The sequence below is a fragment of the Physeter macrocephalus genome, chromosome 21, assembly GCF_002837175.3.
Source record: "Physeter macrocephalus isolate SW-GA chromosome 21, ASM283717v5, whole genome shotgun sequence".
In the NCBI taxonomy this organism is placed as follows: domain Eukaryota; kingdom Metazoa; phylum Chordata; class Mammalia; order Artiodactyla; family Physeteridae; genus Physeter; species Physeter macrocephalus.
The window spans coordinates 32377535-32396035 of NC_041234.1; the positions used below are offsets into that span (position 1 = coordinate 32377535).

Consider the following 18501-nt stretch of genomic DNA (forward strand, 5'->3'; position numbering starts at 1 on the left):
CCTGCGCGTCCGGAGCCTATGCTCCACAACGGGAGAGGCCACGGCAGTGAGAGGCCAGCGCACCGCAAAAAAAAAAAAAAAAAAAAAAAACTCCTGGCACTCTGTGCAAGCCACACAGCCATTTAACAAACTCTTATGAATTGCTAGGCACTGTACTAAGTTAATATTAATAAATACCAATACATCCTCACAAAAGCCCTCATGAGGTAGATTATTATTATCTCTACTGATAAGGAAACTGAAGTACAGAGAGAAGGTATGTGACTCGCCCAAGTGAAAATGGAGCTGGGGTTTGAACCCCCACTGATTCCTGAGCTCTTAACTCCAAAATTTCTCCACTATGATCCTTACAGTCCTGGGAGGTGGGTGAGTCAGCCCACACCACAGGTAAGGGAAACAGAAATGAAGTCTCTTGCTCAAAGGAAAGGGGACAGCAAAAACAGGTCAAGTTTAATCATTCATGTGAGACCCCCATGCCTTGGGGCATCTGCCACAGCTGGACTAATGACCGAGAGGAGCCACACAGAGAGCTCACAGCAGGCTCCTGTTTCTGGGAAACGCATCCCGCCAAATGGACCTGGCAAGTGGGCGTTACCTGGTCGGGAGGGAAGTTGTGCAGCAGCTGCCGGATGTTGTTAGAGTACTGGGTGTGCCAGTGGTGGCAGGCCCAGGCCACACAGTCGGCCCAGGTCTGTGGCCGCTGCAGCACCAGGCTGCGCTGCACGGCCTCCAGCACCTCCAGGGGTTGGGTGCCTGCCAGCCGCAGGGTCCGCTCCACAAACTTGGGGTCTCTATCAGGAATTGGAGGGGTCAAAAGGGCAGGATTACACAGCGGCCCCAAGACTGGGCTCCAGGGCAACCCCACTTTCTCCACGGAAAGCTAGTCCTGACCCCCAGTGGAGTGAGGCCCCAGCATTCACTGACTCATTTGAGAAGTGCGCCTGGTGCTGGGTGTCACACTGGTGAGGAAAGCAGACAGGATGCCCTGGCTGGAAGGCAGGAGGTGGGGTGAGGGGGCATTTGGTTACTTACGTGAGGTACTGGTTGACGTTTTCTGCCGGCTGCTTGAAGAGGCCTTCGAACTCGTCTCTAGCCCACTGCACACAGAGCAAACAGATTACAGGGGGCGATGGTTGACAAAATGGGCTTCTGGAGGCATCAGAAAGACCATCAGTGAACAAATCAAACAGGATGAACAAAGCTGCTCTGGGAGAAGGTAAGCCCCGCAACCACTGTTCCCAACCTTCTCCACTCCACCACCCCCAGCACCTCAATTTGAAAAACCAATGAACTTGATCTGGACAGCGGTTACACTAGTGAATGCGTGAAAAAAATTAAGTTCTGCGTACCTTACGTGAGGTATGTCATGCCTCAATAAAAAAAGAAACAATTCAGTTATGCGTATTTTAAAATTACATTACATATTTAAAATTACTGTCCTATACAGGCCCTGAGGACTCAGCAGCAAACTGGACAGAGGCTCTGCCCTCTGAGAATTCCTAGAACGTTAAGTGCTGTCACTGGTGAGGGGGTTTGGAGGATACAGATGTCAGAGATCAAAACCAGCTCTGCTACACAGTATCTAGCTTTGCGACTTCAGGGACACACAGTGACACTTAACACTGTGCCCTCCTTTCCGAAACAGATACTGTAACGGTAATATGTACCGCACGGGTTCCAAGTATGTATATATTTAAAGTTTATTTAAAACAGCACCAGAGGGCTTCCCTGGTGGCACAGTGGTTGAGAGTCCGCCTGCCGATGCAGGGGACATGGGTTCGTGCCCCGGTCCGGGAGGATCCCACATGCTGCAGAGCGGCTGGGCCCGTGAGCCACGGCTGCTGAGCCTGCACTCCGCAACGGGAGAGGCCACAGCAGTGAGAAGCCCCCGTACCACAAAAAAAAAAAAAAAAAACAAAAACAGCACCAGATACACAGTGAATGCTAAATGCTTTATAACCCCATGAAGTATATACTACTGTCACCTCCATTTCGTCAGAGGCTTGGAGAGGCTAAGTCCAAGGTCACTCATGGCCTAGTGAGTCTGTGGTGGGTACACAAATACAAAGACACCCAGTCTGGAACTGCAGGGGCAGAAGGGAAAGTGATAGAGGGAACTGTTTTTTCCCCCTCCCTATTTTGTTCCCACCCCCCCCCATACTTTTACTAAACATTCTGAATGGTTTGCTCTCCAAGACTGTACTAAGAATCATCTGATAACACAATGGTTATCCTTAGGTTCTGGTCTGTAGGCCTGGGTGCTGGACAACCTAGATATGTTCGCTTTGTAAAAAACTCAGCCAGATAATATGTGCACTGCTCTGTATTCTATATGTATATGCATCACGCAAACAAAATCAACCTGGAAAACCAGCTGTTAAACCCATTTTGAGCAACAGCAGGGGAAACCTGAATATGGACTGAGTATTAGAGACAAATAAGTAACTAGGAGAGACAGTAAGAATTACCATTAACTTTGTTCAGCATGAAGGTGGTGTTTTGGTTAGATACGGCAGTTCTTACCTGGGGGCAGTTCTCACCTGGGAGAGATTTTGCCCCCAGGGGACATCCAGCAATGTGTGAAGACATTTTTAGTTGCCACAAATGGAAGGGGGTGCTATTGGCATCTAGTGGGTAGAAGCCAGGGATTCTGCTAAACATCCTACAGTGCTCAGGATGCCCCCATGACAAAGAGATATCGGGCCCCAACTGTCACCAGTGCTGAAGTTGAGACCCTGTTATGTGCGAATATATCCTCCCTTTGAAGAAGCAGAGGGAGTGAAGCATTGTGATGGCCACGATATACTTCACCAAAAGAAGAAAAAGCTACATGAATCTAAGAAAAGAATGTGGCAAAACGTTAACAAATGTTAAATCTAAGAGTATTTGAGTGCTCCCCACACTATTCTCTGTATCTGTCTAAACATTGAAAAGTTTTCAAAACAAAAGTTAAAAAAAAAAGAATGAATCATTCTAGAAACCAAGGTTGCAAGATAGAAAGTAAGAGAGGAAGGTTTAAAGAGAAAACACAGGGGCCAGTGGCCGCCAGGCCGGGTGCCTGCCCCTTGCCCTCTCCCCCCACGCTGATCACCTGCAGGGTGTGCTCGATGGCATTGGGGAAGTTCTTCAGTGTGCAGATGGGGATGGACTTTTCAGGTGGGTCCTGGCTGGAGCTGTATGATTCTGTCAGGAAGGGGATCACCACCTGCACATTGCCCTTGGTGCCCAGTGTGCCTGACTCCAGCAGTGGCTTACGGTAGTACACGCAGCGGCGGTCCATGTACATGCCTGGGGGGCGGGGAGTCACGACAAAACATTGAGTGCCAGGAAATGAACATCAGAAGACGGGAAGAGAGGCACCTCCAAGATACACACACACACACACACGCACGCACGCACGCACGCACGCACGCACGCACGCACGCACGCACGCACGCACGCACGCACGCACGCACGCACGCACGCACGCACGCACGCACGCACGCACGCACGCACGCACGCACGCACGCACGCACGCACGCACGCACGCACGCACGCACGCACGCACGCACGCACGCAACTTGGCCCCGACCTCCTCACCCGCCTCCAAACTCACGGGCATCCACATTATCCAGGGCGTTGGCCACACCATCCAGGTTTTGGAAGAAATCGTCATCATAGATGCGCTCCGTGTCAGGGCCTACACGGTTCTGGTGGCTTGTCACTCGGATGTGCGGATTCATCTGGCGCACAGCTGCAGCAGCTGTGTCAGACTTTAACTTCTGAGGGGGGGCAAGGGTAGGAATGGGGGAACAGAACTCAGTTATTCATGCATGCACCAGCAAACCTCCACAGAGCTGTCCTCCTGAAGGCTGGCTTATTTAATGCTGGGAAGAACCAAGCCCTGAGTTCAGGACGCTCCCTGGTTTGGCAGGAGACAGTCCGTGACAGTACCACATGGCTAGGGCTGTGACGGATATGGCAGGGGCTCAGTGAAAAGGGAAGCAGTGCACAGACATAGGCTGGAGACAATAGGCCAGCCATCTGTTCTTCTGCTTACCCAACTTCTGTTGTTCTTTCAGTTAACGGCACCCAGGGCTGGGGAACATTCCCCCCAAACAAAACAGAATCTTAGCACATAGACAAGGAGGATCCTTTCAAAGTCCAAATCGGGTCACGTCCCTCCTCTGCTGAAAACCCTCCCTTGGCTCCCACCTCCACTGAAGGCAAAATGAGTTGGCCCCCATTTCCTCTAGCTCATCTCCTATTACCCTCCCACCTCAGGATCTTGGCCTGGAGCACTCTTCCCCAGAAGAAGGGACTCTACTCCCTCACGCCCTCCAAGTCGGCAGAAATGAGCCCTTCCTTAACCACTGTAATCAAAACTGCAAACTGATCTCCCTGGCCTGCCCACTTCCCTCATCTTGTTTTTGTTGTTTCCTCTGCACAGCACTTATGGACGTTAACTATAAACTTCGCTATTGTACTGTGCTTACTGTTTACTGTCTGTCCCCACCCACTAAAATCTTTGTTTCCTTGGTGTACTGCAAGTACCTAGAATAGAACCTACTCAGTAACTACTTGGTGAATAAATGAATGAACAAAAGGGGAATCGATCCTGGCCAGGCAACAATGACACTGTCCCCTACAGAAGGCTTCCTAACTAGATCACCATATAACCCAGCTTCTATCTGTGCAGACAAAGAGTGAACCTAGCACAAGTGCTCTCTTAGGAAAGAGGCCTGCTGGCCAGGTTGGCCCTTGGGTGGAGTCTGGGAACCTAGATTTCTGGAGGGTTCTTGCCATTCAGTACCTGGTAAGGGCTGCTCACTGTGCCTAGACTGCTTATGCAAACCCTGTGGTTTATGCTGAACTCCTGCTCTCCTTCTGAGAGTCTGGAATTTGGGGCATTCCCAGCAGAGGGTGCCTATGTGACCAGCCCACAGTAAAAACCCCGGGTACTGTGTCTCTAATGAGCTTCCCTGGTTGGCAACATTTCACGTGGTGTTGCAACTCGCTACTAGGGGAATTACGCATGTCCTGTGCAACTCCACTGGGAGAGGAGTCTTGGAAACATGTGCCTGGTCTCCCCCAGACTTCGCCCCATGAGCCACTTCCCTTTGCTGATTTTGTTATGCATCCTTTTGCCGGAAGAAATCGTTAACTGTGAGTATAACTACATGCTGAGTACTGCTGAGTCCTAGGGGGCTCGTGAATCATTGAACTTGGGACCCCCAACACACTGTCCCAACCAGCACTCATAAGAAGTCAAGGAAAAAGAAAAAAAAAAAAGGAGATAAAAAACGGTAGATTCGATGGAAGGGTACTCAATGTCTGTTGAACGAGTGACAGAGAGAAGGTGAAGGGAAGAAAAAGGTGGTAAAGCCCCTTTTCCAAGAAGAATGAGAACAAAAGAGGAAAACAAGATGACAAAGTCCCACCTCCTACCCCCACCGCTCTCACCGTGACGTCCCAGGGCCGGAACAGAAACTGTCTGTTCAGATTTGACTTCTCAATGGTGTCCATGTCTGTGACAACAATTTCTCCGCCCTCCCCACAGCCCAGCCCAATCATGGCAAAGTTCTTGAGCAGTTCACAGCCAATGGCCCCTGCGCCCACCTAGAAGACAGCCAAGAAGAGAGACAGAGGCTGGTCAGGGTGATGCAGGTCAGTGTGAAGTCACTCATCACGCCTCACTCTCACTCCCCTTGAAGACAGCAAGAGAGGGGAGAGGTGTGTCTAGTGCCACATCCTCAAGTGCTAGGGCCATGAGAAATAACCCAGGCATCTGAGGGAGGAGGCACAAGATGGTGGAAACAGGACACACCAGGCTTTCCCTCAAGATAAAAGAAAACGGCAAAAGTCATGCGGTAGAGATGTAAGAACCAAAAGACCTGCCCTCAGGAGGCAGAAGGAGACCCCGTAAGAGGTAGCCAGAGGCCACAGGAGATGAAGAAAGTGGCTGTGCCAGTAGATCACTCACCAGGAAGTACTTCTGCTTGCCCAACTTCTCTTGCAGGTATGAGCCAAATACAGCTACCTGCCCATCATAACGGTTCTGGCGCTGAGGAATGCAAAGGGAGAAGGGTCAGAGAGAGGCCTCACCAGAAATGCCCCCAATGACATCTCCCCCAGGGCCCCACTCACATACCGGGAGGCACTTGTCCTCCGTGAGGGCCTCTTTGTCCTCGGGGAGACACTCCAGTGCATCAAAGTACAGCCACTGCTTGATGGGCATAAACTTCCCGGAGCAAGCCTAGGGATTGGGCAGGACAGGGGAAGTGGTCAGTGGTTAACTGGGGCCTGACACAGATGGACAAGCAATGGAATCAGGGAGGTGTCTAGCCCACCCCAACCCTGTCCTTCTCCATCTGTGCTGACCTTCATGACCTCCTGGGCAGCTAGACCGCCGATGAAGGCATTTATCGGTGCCAGATCCCCAGCAGCCACATATGCCAGCTTTCGGATGAGGTCCTCATCCAGGCTGTCCTGCTGCACCGCTGGCAGGGCTCGAGCATTCACAGCCTGGGCCAAGGTCACCAGCTCTGTGGCATCCTCCTGGTGGGGCAGAAGGAACCAAGAGCATGCCTGTGAGGCCACTGTGGGGGGTGGGGGGGCTAGGTAGAGAGGCACTGTGGGCCTTCGAAGCCAAGGTCATCTGCCCTGGCCGGCTCACCCACCTACCCACCTCATTGCGGGGTCGAGGGGGCCGGCCATGCTGAGCACAGAACTGGTGCAGGGCCTGGAAGCCAATGTGCAGGTGGGTGGGGCGGGAAAACTTGGCGAAGTCCGTCATCACGAAGTCAGGCTCTGCCAGGGAGGCCAGCAAGGATTTCTGTGGGGGGCAGAGCATCAGAACCAGAAGAGAAGAATGGAGAACCTGGAAATGCCTGGCACCACCCCCAGAGCCCACTACTCCCCACACTCACAAAGCTGATCTTCTTGGGTACTTTGACCTGGCTGACGATGCCTCCACGGATATAATCAGAGAAGTTGAAGGTGTCACAGATGCTAAAGGTGTAAGGACCTAGGGTAGACAGGGAAACTGTCAGGCTACCCACCCTCCCTAAAACCCACAACACCCACAAAATGAGGAAAAATCCATCCCTGACCCAGCCCAGACATCAGGAGTAATCGATTCCACTCGAACTTCAGAAACCATCTACCCTCTAGCCCAGCTTAGAGCCCATGGGACCCTGTGTCCCTGACCCCAAGTCTACACTAGAAGACATTCTCTGCTCCCTGTCCAAATCCAGTCAGACATGAGTGGATCCTCTGATCTGCTTTGTTCAAACACCAGAGACCTTTTCCCCCTCAATGCAGATACCAGGAGCCTCTTCTAGGAACAGCTCAAACACGAGACAGCACTTCTCCCCCATGTCCCCAGCTCTGGGTGGACCCCAGGGGACTCTGTCTCTGGTTCATCTCAGACACCCAGGATGTGTCTCCCCTCACGCAGAGTCCAGGGAAACACCTCCTATCTCCCCTGATTCCCCATGGCCATAGCTCACCCAGGACTTTGATTTCCACGGGCTGACTTCTGTTGAGTTCAATCATGCCCTGTACTTCCGAAAAGGAGACAAAGTCGCCACTCTCAAAGCCATGCCGGGCCTCATCCAGACAGGTAACCACACCGGGGTTGTCCTGGTTAAAGGAGGAGTACCTCAGAGGCAGGCCCAGGGTACCGGGAGCAGACAGGAAGGCCTGCCACCCATCTGCCTGCCAGGATCCCTGAGGCTGCCCTCCTCACCTTGGTGACCATAGAAACCATAGCACTGAGCGGCTGCTCCCCATTGGAATCTGTGAGGATCATTTCCTCTCCAAAGTCACAGAAGAGCTGCCTATAGAGGGAGGCAACAGGGCTGATGCTCGAGTGCCATGCGCTTGGGGACCCCACGTGTCCCTCAAGATGCAGCAAGTACTTGCTGAGCAAATTCAGTCCATCACTGCTGGGAATCAGATGGCACTCATGCTACATGGGGTGAGGTAAAGACACAACATCCAAAACCCAAGGGGCTGAGGGGGGCTGAGGGCAGTCAGAGGTTGGGGGTCTTTTCCTGGGCATGGCAGGGGTCAGGGGAAAAGGGTGGGGGCACTCACCCAAACAGGCCCCGCGTGTCTGCCACCACCAGCTTGATGCCACGCCTGTGACAGAACTCACCCACCCGCAGCTGGTCCTCCAGGGGGGTGTTGGTGAGGACCACCACCTGTGGAGAGGTGGCAGCTCAGGTGAGGGCCCAGCACCAGGGGAAAGGGGAAAGGGGGAGATGGTGGAGGAAGGCTGGTGCGAGGCCTCAGGGAGTCCTTAAGGCTTTGCTGGTTCAGCTCTCTATCACAAAGTAACTACCATGTATCAGATTCAGCCCAGGCGAAACTCAGTGAAGGGAAATGTGAATCCCTAAACTATGGCAGGTAAGGTAAAGAGGCAGCTGGGAGGACAGAGTTTGGACAACAGCTGACTCGTTCATCTGCCAACACCCACTGCTGCCTGCCTACAACCCTGCCATGCCCTGCAAGACACAGAAGTAAAACTTCATCCTCAGCCAAAGTCTGAGCTCACTCCTACCACACCCACTTGCTCCCAATTCTCAGGACAACACCTGCTCAGCCATGATCCTTGGGATTTTGCTCTCTGCCTAAATGCCCACCCATTCCATCAGGGTGAGCTCCCACAGCTACATCGGGGTTCGGCAGCAGTGTCCTGGCTTGCTGGGACACCCCAGGGCACAATCTCAGCTCCCACAGCTCCTCTTTCCAGCCCAGGGTTTTTATTTAACAAAAAACCAGCTGCTATTCTAAGTGCTTAGCCCTCACAAAATCTTTACGAAGTCGGCATTACTACCATTCCCATGTGTACAGACAGACAAAAGGCAGGCACAGGAGACTCAGTGACCTGCCCAAGGTCACACTAGTACAATGAGAGACTTGTGCCAAGGCAGTCTGGCTCCAGTCTGTGCACTATGCTGTCCTGTCTGCTGGCTCACATCTTCCCCTTGAAGAGGCAGGTCCAGCGTCTAAAGCCTGCCCGCATCCATCCCCTAGCTGCAGCCTCAGCATGAAACCTGGCACCCGGGCTACCCCATTAAATATTGATCAAATGAATAAACCAGAGATGGGCTCTGAGAGAACTGGGCAGGAGGTCGGGCGGTGGCCCAGGGTACCTGGAAGCCACTGAGGAAGTCCTCTACGAGGGGTCCAGTATAGGCGCTGACAGGCACGTAGCTGTTGAGCTCAGCCAGGTGGGGCTGGGAAACCTCAGCCCGGTTTTTCCCAATGTCCTCCTCCCGCAGGTAGAACTGCAAAGGGGAATGAGGAAAGAAATGAACTGGCTGTGTAGCCAGGGGGATGGGGTCTCAGCAGAGAAGGGCGATGAGAAGAGGTACCTGGGAGGAGAGGTCGGCCCACTGGGCAGTGCCCTGGTCATGCAGAGTGACAGCCTTGACCCCACCAAGGATGATGTTCTTGGCAATCTCCACGCCCAGGCCCCGCAGGCCTGATACCAGTACGCTGGACGTCTGGAGCCGCTTCATTGCCTCGTGGCCCAACACATACCTGCCAAGTTAGGGGGCGTCTCGGGTCATGGCCAGGCCCTTCTGACCCTATGCACTCAGCGCCCCCTCCCACCTCACAGTCCAACCTCGGCCCCACTTACAGCTGCCGGGAGTAAAGTCCCTCATCTATGTCTGCTTCACTGCCGTTCTTCGCCATTCCCTAGAGATGGAGGGGAAGAACGGGTTCAGGGAGACATGCAGGAGGAGGCGAGGGACAGATGGGACAGAGATACAGAAGACTTTCCCACCCACCACCCTGCCTGCCAGTCTCCATGAAGAAGACACTCACGTTGGTTGGCACCGAGGGCACTTCGGACAACACGGAGTGGGCAGGGGAACAGTTAGAACCCGGCTTTGGATCAGGCCCGGACACGCGACGTTTCTTGGACAGCGGCGAGCCGGACATCTGGAAGGAAAAACGAGATCAGAGGTGAGCCTAGGGCACGTGGGTGTTCCTGTTGGTTAGTGGTGATTGTGGGGAAAGGGAAGACGTTAAGGGCTAATATCCCCATTTTACAGAAAAGGAGACAGGTACAGAGAGGTGAGGTGACTTGCCCAGGGTCACACAGCAATCAGAGCTAAGATCTGAACCCAGGTGGTCTGGCTTGCAATCCATGCTGCTAACCACTAGGCCATTTGCCTTTCTCCCCAGCCCAGCATAATGAGGGAGAGACTCCAATCCTGTGGGGGGAAAGGAGTGACAAGAATGTACTTGTGGGGAAGTCAGAGAAAGGATGTAGCTTCAGGTCAGACCCTGCCACTCCTTGACAGTCATCATTTAACCCCTATGGGCTCGGTTCCCTTGCCTGTAAAACAGGGGTGAGAATACCACTTACCTACCCCATGGAGCTGTTGAGGTGACAAAATATAACACAGACCAGAGAGCCTGGTACAGAGCAGGTAGGCAATAGCAAGCAGCCCTTCTCCTCTCCCTTAACCCCAGTGACAGGAGTTCGAGAGGGAAACACGGCTTGGACATCCATCAGGGTGGCATGATGGTAGCAGATACCGTGCCGAGAACTCAGTTCCCAGAGGGGCTCACGGAGGACAGCTTCACAAAGTCCAACCCGCTTCCCACCACCCCCAGCTCTGCAAGGGGAAAACACCCAGGGCCAATAAAAGAGGTCGCAGGGAGAGAGAAAACACACACTTCCCAAGGCTTGTCTGCGTGTGGAGTCCCTTAAACAGGTCAACAATAATGATAAACGAGTATTTATTAGGAGTCCTCCCTGGGCCAAATGTCAAACACAGATCACTTTATGATCTGTGCCTCACTCTGTCCTCAGGGCACCCCTGTGAGGTTTGGACTACTATCAGTAACACTCCCAAGTCACACTGGAGGAAGAGAAATTCACTCAGGGAAGTTGGGTGACTTGACCGAGGTTCCCACAAAGAGAGTGGCCACGCTGGAACCACCAGGGGATCTGCTGACCCTGAGGCCAAGGCTGCTTCCTGATGTTATGGCGTTTCATCCCCTGCAAGGCAGGGCCGAGTGTCCTTGCCAGACAAATGGAAAAACCTGAGCTCATGAGGACTAGGTCCCAGAGACAGAACAATGCAGGCTGCTGTGGAAGTGAAATTGGGGCGGGGGGGAGGTGACTGGATCCAGACGCTGGAGATGACAGGACCCCCAATCACTCTCCCTCACGTGACCCCAATGCTCCTCTGAGCCTCCGTTCTCCTACACTGAGCCTTTTCTGACACCCAATCACACCAAGTACCCCCACTGTACCTAAGATTCCATCTTGGCGCTTGTCACATGCTAGCACTAAGCAAGATGACAGGAGCTCCCTACCATCTACCAAGAGCTTACTGCCTATCAATCTCAGAGTAAAGGGCTTTGTATAATCCTAACAATGCCCATGAACCAGATAACCTTATACCCATGTCACAAATAAGAAAACAAAGGCTCAGAGAACTCCAGTCACTTGCCCAGAGTCATGCAGCTGGTGCTGGACTGTTTGCCAATGCCTCCTGGGGGAACAGAGTCAGGACCCAGCTCAGGGCCCAGCCCACAGGGCTAAGAGATGAGGGGTGAGGGAGGGGGACCCAGGAGGCAGGAGGCTGGCTAGGTCCAAGTCATCTACCTGAACTGCTGGGAACGCTAAGAACCAACTTGGGTAGAAGAGGCTTGGTGAGTTAGTAGGGAGACCAAGGCAAATCATATTTTTCCATTTACTGACTTCCTGACGCGTGATAGGTATCTCATTTCCTCTGAACCCCCCCTTTTTTCCCCCCAAAGCAGGGGCAAACGGAAATATCCTCAAGGGGCTGCTAGGGAGGTTAAAAAAATCAAGGTCTGTGGTCAGAACTCAGCGGCTTAAGGACATAAGCTCCTCCCTGGGCACCTGCAGAGGCCTCCACTACTTAGTTATTGCCTTGCCTTGTCACGGATTTGGTTGTTTGGGACACACCACCTTCCTACTTCCGAAATCAGAGATGATCCAGGGCCAGAGAGATCTCTGCTACCTGGACCTTTGACATCTGGACCCCTAATGCTGGCAACAAGGGTCTAAGCAGGTTTTGGTTGATGGTCTGAGAGTGGATTTCAGTCGCAGAGATTTGGAACAGGCCAGTCTCAAGGCAAGCAGAAGGGGTCTGGGGCAGAAACCCCAGAGAGGAGCTAAGATCCTCCACCCCCAGCATAAATTCGAAACCTTTCTCTCCCATCACATGCTCAGGCCCCAACTAGAACACATATACTATCAATTGTTCAGCAAAGCTGAACTGAGGCTTAGAGAGTTTCAGAACTTGCCTGAGGTCTCCAATCTGCTGATTTTGAAGCCTGAGCATTGTCTACCACCCCAACCAGAGAAGAAGGTTTGAGGTAGGAGTCCTGGAGCAGGTTTGAGAGAGGGTAGACACAGGGTCAAGTTATCAGGATGGAGAGAAGCTAAGGCACAGGATGCTGGGGCCTGTCAAGCCTCCTAGGAGGGATTAACTGAGAAGTCCCTGGGAATATAAAAGAGCCAGGAGATGGTTGTCTTGAGCCCTTGGAGGCTCAGAGGGAGATGGGAAAGAGGATGTTAGAAGCCCTGGGGGGGCAGGAGGGGTGGTGCTGGGCAAGGTTGTTAAGACTCATATCTGGGTCCTTGGAAAAGGAGCTTTTAGGAAAGGGCCAGGAAGTTGCACTGGAGGCCCCAGCGGCTGCACAGGGAATGGGTGGGGGACTCTGCAGCCCAAGGAGGCTGTGGGAAGACGCTGGGGTCTGGGGGTGGGGGTGTTCTCCATCAGGAGGATGCTGGGGCCCTGGGGAGTCTCCACTGGTGGCAGAGGGAAATCTTTGACCAAAAATAACTGGGACTTGCAGGGAAAAGGTGTCTCTGACATTGATGTCAGAGTCCCAGGAGGCTATGAGGGTGGCTGCTGAGGCCCGGGGTGGGGTCGTGGAGGGATTTCTAACGGAGTACAAAGGTCTTGTGTTGATCTCTGAATGGTACGTGCTAGGTACTGCAGCTGCTCTGAGGACTGGAAAGGGGAGGCTGAGCCCAGACAGTTCAGGCCCTAAAAACTTCAGCAAGCAGATACTGCCAAGGTCCCCAGGTAGGGTTGGGTTTCTCTGACCAATTATGTGGGACCCCATGGAGGCTCGGAGAGTAGATGCAGAGAAAGGGGTTTCCTACTCTGATGGAGAATTGGACCTGTTATGGGAAGGGACAATTGACAATGATGTTGGGGTCCTACGAAGCTGAAAGCCTGACTGAAGATGCTGGAATCCTGAAAGACTCTGAGGGCAGATTCTTAGGCGTGATGTGAAGTTAAGGGATCTGTGAGAGAAGCTGGAACCCTGGTTGGCTTTTGAAGGCAGAAGCTGAGTGAAGCGTGGGATTTGAGAGGCAAGACTCTGATGGAAGGGGCTAGGAGCCAACAGGGTCTGCAAGGGCAGATGCTGGCAGAGAGATCTCTGATGGAGGATTATATGTCCAAACAGTTCCTCCCTGGTGTCCGGTACCCTGGGAGGCTCTGAGGGAAGATACTGGGGGTTATGAGTGTCTGATGGGGGAGATGCTGAGGTCTGCAGGAGGTACTCTCTGAAGAGAATACTGGGGCCATAAAAAAGGGTGCATTCTCTTAAAGTAAAGGAAGTCTCTAAGGGCAGATTCTAGGAATTAAAGGAGTCTTTAAAGGTGAGTGCTAAGTGGAAACCTCTGAATAGACATGCTGGCCCGGAGAGGTTTTGGAGGGAAGATGCTGGGCCAAGGTGGGTTGGGAGACCTCTGAGATGTGGGGGAGTGCTCTCTGACATGGAGGCCAAGCACAAATGGCCTTTCACAGGGTCTAGACCCCTTGAAAGCTCTGAGGGCAGAGGGGGGGAGGGAGAGTGTGTGTGTGTGTGTGTGTGTGTGTGTGTGTGTGTGTGTGGGGGGTAGGTTCTGAAGGAAGATGCTAGAAAAGACTCTTTTAGAAATGAAGCCAAATGGACCCTCCCTGAGGTCTGGCCCCTCTTGAAAGCTGCGAGGGCAAATACTGAGGAACTAGGAGTGAATGAAGAGAGATTCTGGGGAAGGTCTTTAATGACATACACTGGTAGGAGGCTTTGACCAGGAATGTCGATCCCGTTAAGTCTCTACTGCTGATTGGGGGAAGTTCGCTCTGCGATGCAAGGCTCAGGACGGGGTCAGGTCACTGACTAGGAATGTTGGCCTGAGTCTCTAAAAGCAGATTCTGGGGGTCTGACCCTAAGGTCAGATTTTGGAGCCCGAGGGACTGGGCTGGTCCCGGATGAGAAATGTCGGCCCCGCCCCAAGATCTACCCCCCCTTCTCTCCAATGATCCCTGCGTCCGAGTCATCACCGCCCGCCCCAACGTCAGCTTGGCCCTGCGCCGGCCCAAGACCCTCCAATGCTTCCCGAAGCCCCTGCCCCGGCCAAGGCGCTGAGAAAGGCCATTTGTTACCAATGCCGGTTCCCCGGGTCGCGCCGCCGCCAACTCCTCTAGGAGCCGAAGCCAAGCCCGGCCGCCACCCTCCTCCTTCTCCTCCTCCTCCTCCCTGCCGCCTGGGCCGCCTAGAATCGCCGTCGCCGCCTTCTCCTCCCCAGGCCGTAGTGGTTGTGCTCGTCCCTGCCACCTCCTTCCCCTCCGCCGCCGCCGACACAAGATGGCGGCTGCTGAGCCCGGGGCCGGAACAAAACCTTGGGTCCCACCCCCAGAAACCCGGATGCAGGCAGGCCGCGCCCGTTCATGAATCATGCATGATGGTCCCTGCCGGTCTGTGACTCCTTCGAAGGCGAATAGCTCCACCTGGTGGCTACTGTGGCAGTAATTAGGAAAACAGGTAAAACGACACAGAGGGCACGCCCATGGAAGGTGAATAATGAATACTTTGTTACAGCCAGGCTACCATGGAAACCAAGAAAGGACATCAAGTCCACACTTCCTGATCGTGAATTATGCACGAGGCCGGGTGGCTGGTTGACTAACAAACACCCTGCAACCAGAAAGCCAATGTTAAAACATGGAAGCCACACCCCAATGCTCATGAATAATGAATGATCTTGCTGCAGCCTGGAAGCCAAGGAGACCGAGGCCACATCTTATCATGAGTAATGCATGAGGCCCGGTGGGCAAGAACAAAAGAGACAGGTCCGCCCATTACTGTATCTAATACCCAGTAAGCAGGGAAATAGGGCTAACACAGGGAAAACACACTCCCCCAGCTCATGAATAATGAATGAAGATGCTGCCGCAGCCCAACCTGGAAACTCAGAGAGGTCAAGAAAGGTCCCACCCAGTTACTCATGAATTATGCATGAGACTGCATGGACAGATACACTCAAGACAGCCCTCTCCAGCAAGTAGGGATTATGGTACTCCAGGCGATGCAACTTGGTCACCCCTTCCCGTTCATGAATAATGAAAGGTGCTGCAGAACCACAGGGGAAACCCAAGGGAAGTGCAGCTGCCTTCCCCCCACCCTTAACTAACTGCACGTGAACCAGGGCTGCCTTGGTCCAACCAAATCCAGGTTTACCACATACCGTTGGCTGATGCCTCAGTTTCTACAACTGTAAAATGGGGATAGTAGTAGAACCCATCTACATCGTAAAGGCAAAATGTGTCACTGTGAAAACCAGAGAATATGAACTATGGAATGAGCTCAGAGCAGTGCTGGCACAGGGCACTGTTAAATTTTTTAAGTATTATATATTAATTTAAAGGTGATATGTAACTATATTTTATATTAATATAAAATTACTTATGGGTGAGGGTGTACCCAGCCACTAGAGAAACCCCCAACTTGGGACATTATCTAAAAAATAGTGCCTTGAAACACCCTTCCAGAATTACACTGAAAAACAGAGTGCTAAGGCCACCAATGTCCATTAAATAGGTAGGACAGACTACCAGGTCACCAGAGATACGACTGTATACCAAAGCCCCAGGCACACGATAAGCACCCAGTACGATTCTGTCAAATAATAATAATGATCACATTAACTGATCGCCCACTATGTGATGGTTCCTGTGGTGTGTCCTTTCCATGCACTGCACCACTGGTCTCAGGAATGCAGAGCAGGAAATCGGTTCCTTCTTGTCCTTCAGGTCTCAGCTCAAAGGTGACCTCCTTAGAGAGTTCTTAAACCCTCACAAAAATCATTTCCATCCACCGATGACTAGCTGTGTGACTTGGGACCAGACACTTCACTTCTCTGGGCCACTGTTTCCCCACCCATAAAATGAGAACAATAGTAACCTACCTTGTGATGAAGTTTAAATGAATAAATATGTAGAAAGGTCTCAGAACAGTGCCTGGCACGCGGTGCTATATGACTAACAGTAGTAGTAGTACCATTGAATTGGGTGGATGGGAGAGAGACATTATGACATTTGATTAAGACTACAGACTCTGGACTGTAGACTCAGACTCACTGACTGAGTAACCTTAGGCAAATCACTTAGTCTCCCGGTGTCCCAGTTTCCTCATCTACAAAATGGGACGATAATAACCTACCACCTAGAATTGTTGTGGAGATTAAACGGGCTAATAAAGTGCTAAATGAGTGTAAACTAATCTGATCTGATCATTATGCTCTTACTCATTTTTTCAGGTTCACAGAAAAATTTGCCAAAGATCACACAGCTGGCTAGGATCGATGGGACTTGAATCTAGAGCCTTTGCTGATAATCTGGGATTACCGGCGCGTAAGGAATGAACAATGAGCGAGGCCTCGTCCCTTCGCTGAGACGCAAAATTTAAATCCTGAAACCTCTAAGGGAAAGCTAACAGCGGATCATGCAGATGAAGCCATAAAAGCTACGCCCCTCATGAATTATGCACAACGCCCCTAGAAAAGCCACAGAAAACTCGGGGTGCTACTTTTTTTTTTTGGTGGTACGCGGGCCTCTCACTGTTGTGGCCTCTCCCGTTGCGGAGCACAGGCTCCGGACGCGCAGGCTCAGCGGCCATGGCTCACAGGCCTAACCGCTCTACGGCATGTGGGATCTTCCCGGACCAGGGCACGAACCGACGTCCCCTGCATCGGCAGGAGGACTCTCAACCACTGCGCCACCAGGGAAGCCCCACCTTTACGCTTAATAAATGAGATTTAATTTGCCCGGCAGACTGCAGAACGCCCCTTTCAGCACACCCCTTCAGCACGCTGATCCACCCCCTCGTGAATAATTCATATGCTGACACTTACAACGGACCAGGTGCGAAAAAGGCAAAAATGGTCTTCCACAACAGCCCACCTCTTCATGAATGACGAATAAAGCCACGGTCCATGAAGGCCCCGTGGCCCACTGTCCCCTCGGGAAGAACCTAGCCCACTAGGTTCCGGTGTTACTTCCACAACCTGGGCTGAGTGTTCCTCTTTCTAAAGAAACTTGTGGGCCCAGATGTGTCTAGTCTCTCCGCCTTTTACACCCAAGCGCGGTGAGACATCATAATAGAACCAGAGGTCCCAAAGGACATTCGATACGTCCACATGCCACGTCGGGCCCAAACGTTCCCACCGTCACCAGGACCTTTCCTGAAACAAGCCCCCCAAAATTCCGCCTTGAGTTCAGGTACCTCAAACTTTGCCTCTACCCTGGGGAAGCACACCAAATCCTGCCTCGTGGACAGAGTATTCATACACGAACCCTAAGGGTCTCCCCAAGGGTCTCCCCAAACATCCCCCTAAACCCTGTCTCCAAGAGGTATAAACCCTGCCTCCGAGGGACGCTCCTTAAAACAGACTCCCAAGTCCCACCCCGGAGTCCCTAAACGCCACTTGCTAAGGGTCCCCTCAAAAACAGCCACCTCTAAATGCCACACCGGGCTCAGAGCCTCTAAATATGCCCATTCGGGGATCCCCGAAATTGAGCCCCCTCCCTCAAATGCTGTCCAGGGGGTTGGCGGTACCGTGCTCCAGCTCACCCCCTGCGCCGGGAGGAAGCCTCGCCTTCCTGCTGGAGATGAGCCGAAGCCACGGAGCAACGGAAGAGCAAACCACCTCCGTCGTACAAGAAGAGCCAGAGTTTCCGTTGGGCTCGGAAGCGCGGGGCCTTCGAGGGCCCCCTGTTTGGTACGTACCACAGATGCTTAGCTAGAGGGGCGCGCCCCCTTGCTCCTGCGCCGTCAGGGCCCTTGTCAGACCCAGATACCCCTATGGGTTGTGGTACTTCCCGAACGCGCGAGGCATGCTGGGGGTGGTAGTCCGGTCGGGCCGGCGCCTAGTGCACGTGGTGGGCATGAACGCCCAGGGTATGGGAAAATGTAAACCTGGGCTGTGGAGTTCCGGGAGCAGCCTTCTGTGGGGGGGGTGGGGGGTGGGAAAAGGGATCGGAACATGGGGGTACCTCCAGATGGAAAGGCACACCCATCCTACAGAGGGGAAAGCTGAGGCTCAGGTGTCCAAAGGAGTTCATTCATTTGACATTTTGGAGCTGGAGTTGTGGGCCAGGTGCTAGGGATTCTTCCTTGCCTTCACGGAGCTGACAGACTAGCGAGAGACAAGACCATAAATGTAACAAATAAATAAAAATT

General features: G+C 52.7%; 1 protein-coding gene across 3 annotated transcripts in view; it reads right to left on the reverse strand.

The window, feature by feature from the left end:
• Positions 1-17989, reverse strand: part of UBA1 (ubiquitin like modifier activating enzyme 1) — a 22692-nt gene extending 4703 nt beyond the window's left edge. The window contains exons 1-18 of one of the 3 annotated variants that reach the window (XM_007104176.4): positions 17893-17989; positions 9820-9936; positions 9632-9690; positions 9363-9531; positions 9141-9275; positions 8080-8186; positions 7730-7820; positions 7491-7623; positions 6909-7006; positions 6668-6814; positions 6361-6537; positions 6131-6235; positions 5963-6043; positions 5443-5598; positions 3596-3761; positions 3092-3288; positions 1033-1097; positions 596-791 (exon numbers count right to left, since the gene is read on the reverse strand). In XM_007104176.4, the coding sequence (XP_007104238.1) occupies positions 596-791; positions 1033-1097; positions 3092-3288; positions 3596-3761; positions 5443-5598; positions 5963-6043; positions 6131-6235; positions 6361-6537; positions 6668-6814; positions 6909-7006; positions 7491-7623; positions 7730-7820; positions 8080-8186; positions 9141-9275; positions 9363-9531; positions 9632-9690; positions 9820-9936 (2199 nt within the window). In that variant the 5' untranslated portion in view covers positions 17893-17989. Of the gene's footprint in view, positions 1-595; positions 792-1032; positions 1098-3091; positions 3289-3595; positions 3762-5442; positions 5599-5962; positions 6044-6130; positions 6236-6360; positions 6538-6667; positions 6815-6908; positions 7007-7490; positions 7624-7729; positions 7821-8079; positions 8187-9140; positions 9276-9362; positions 9532-9631; positions 9691-9819; positions 9937-14426; positions 14629-17877 lie in introns of those variants that run through there. The other 2 variants (XM_007104175.4, XM_007104174.4) reach the window with 2 other exon arrangements.
• Positions 17990-18501: the final 512 nt, after the last annotated feature.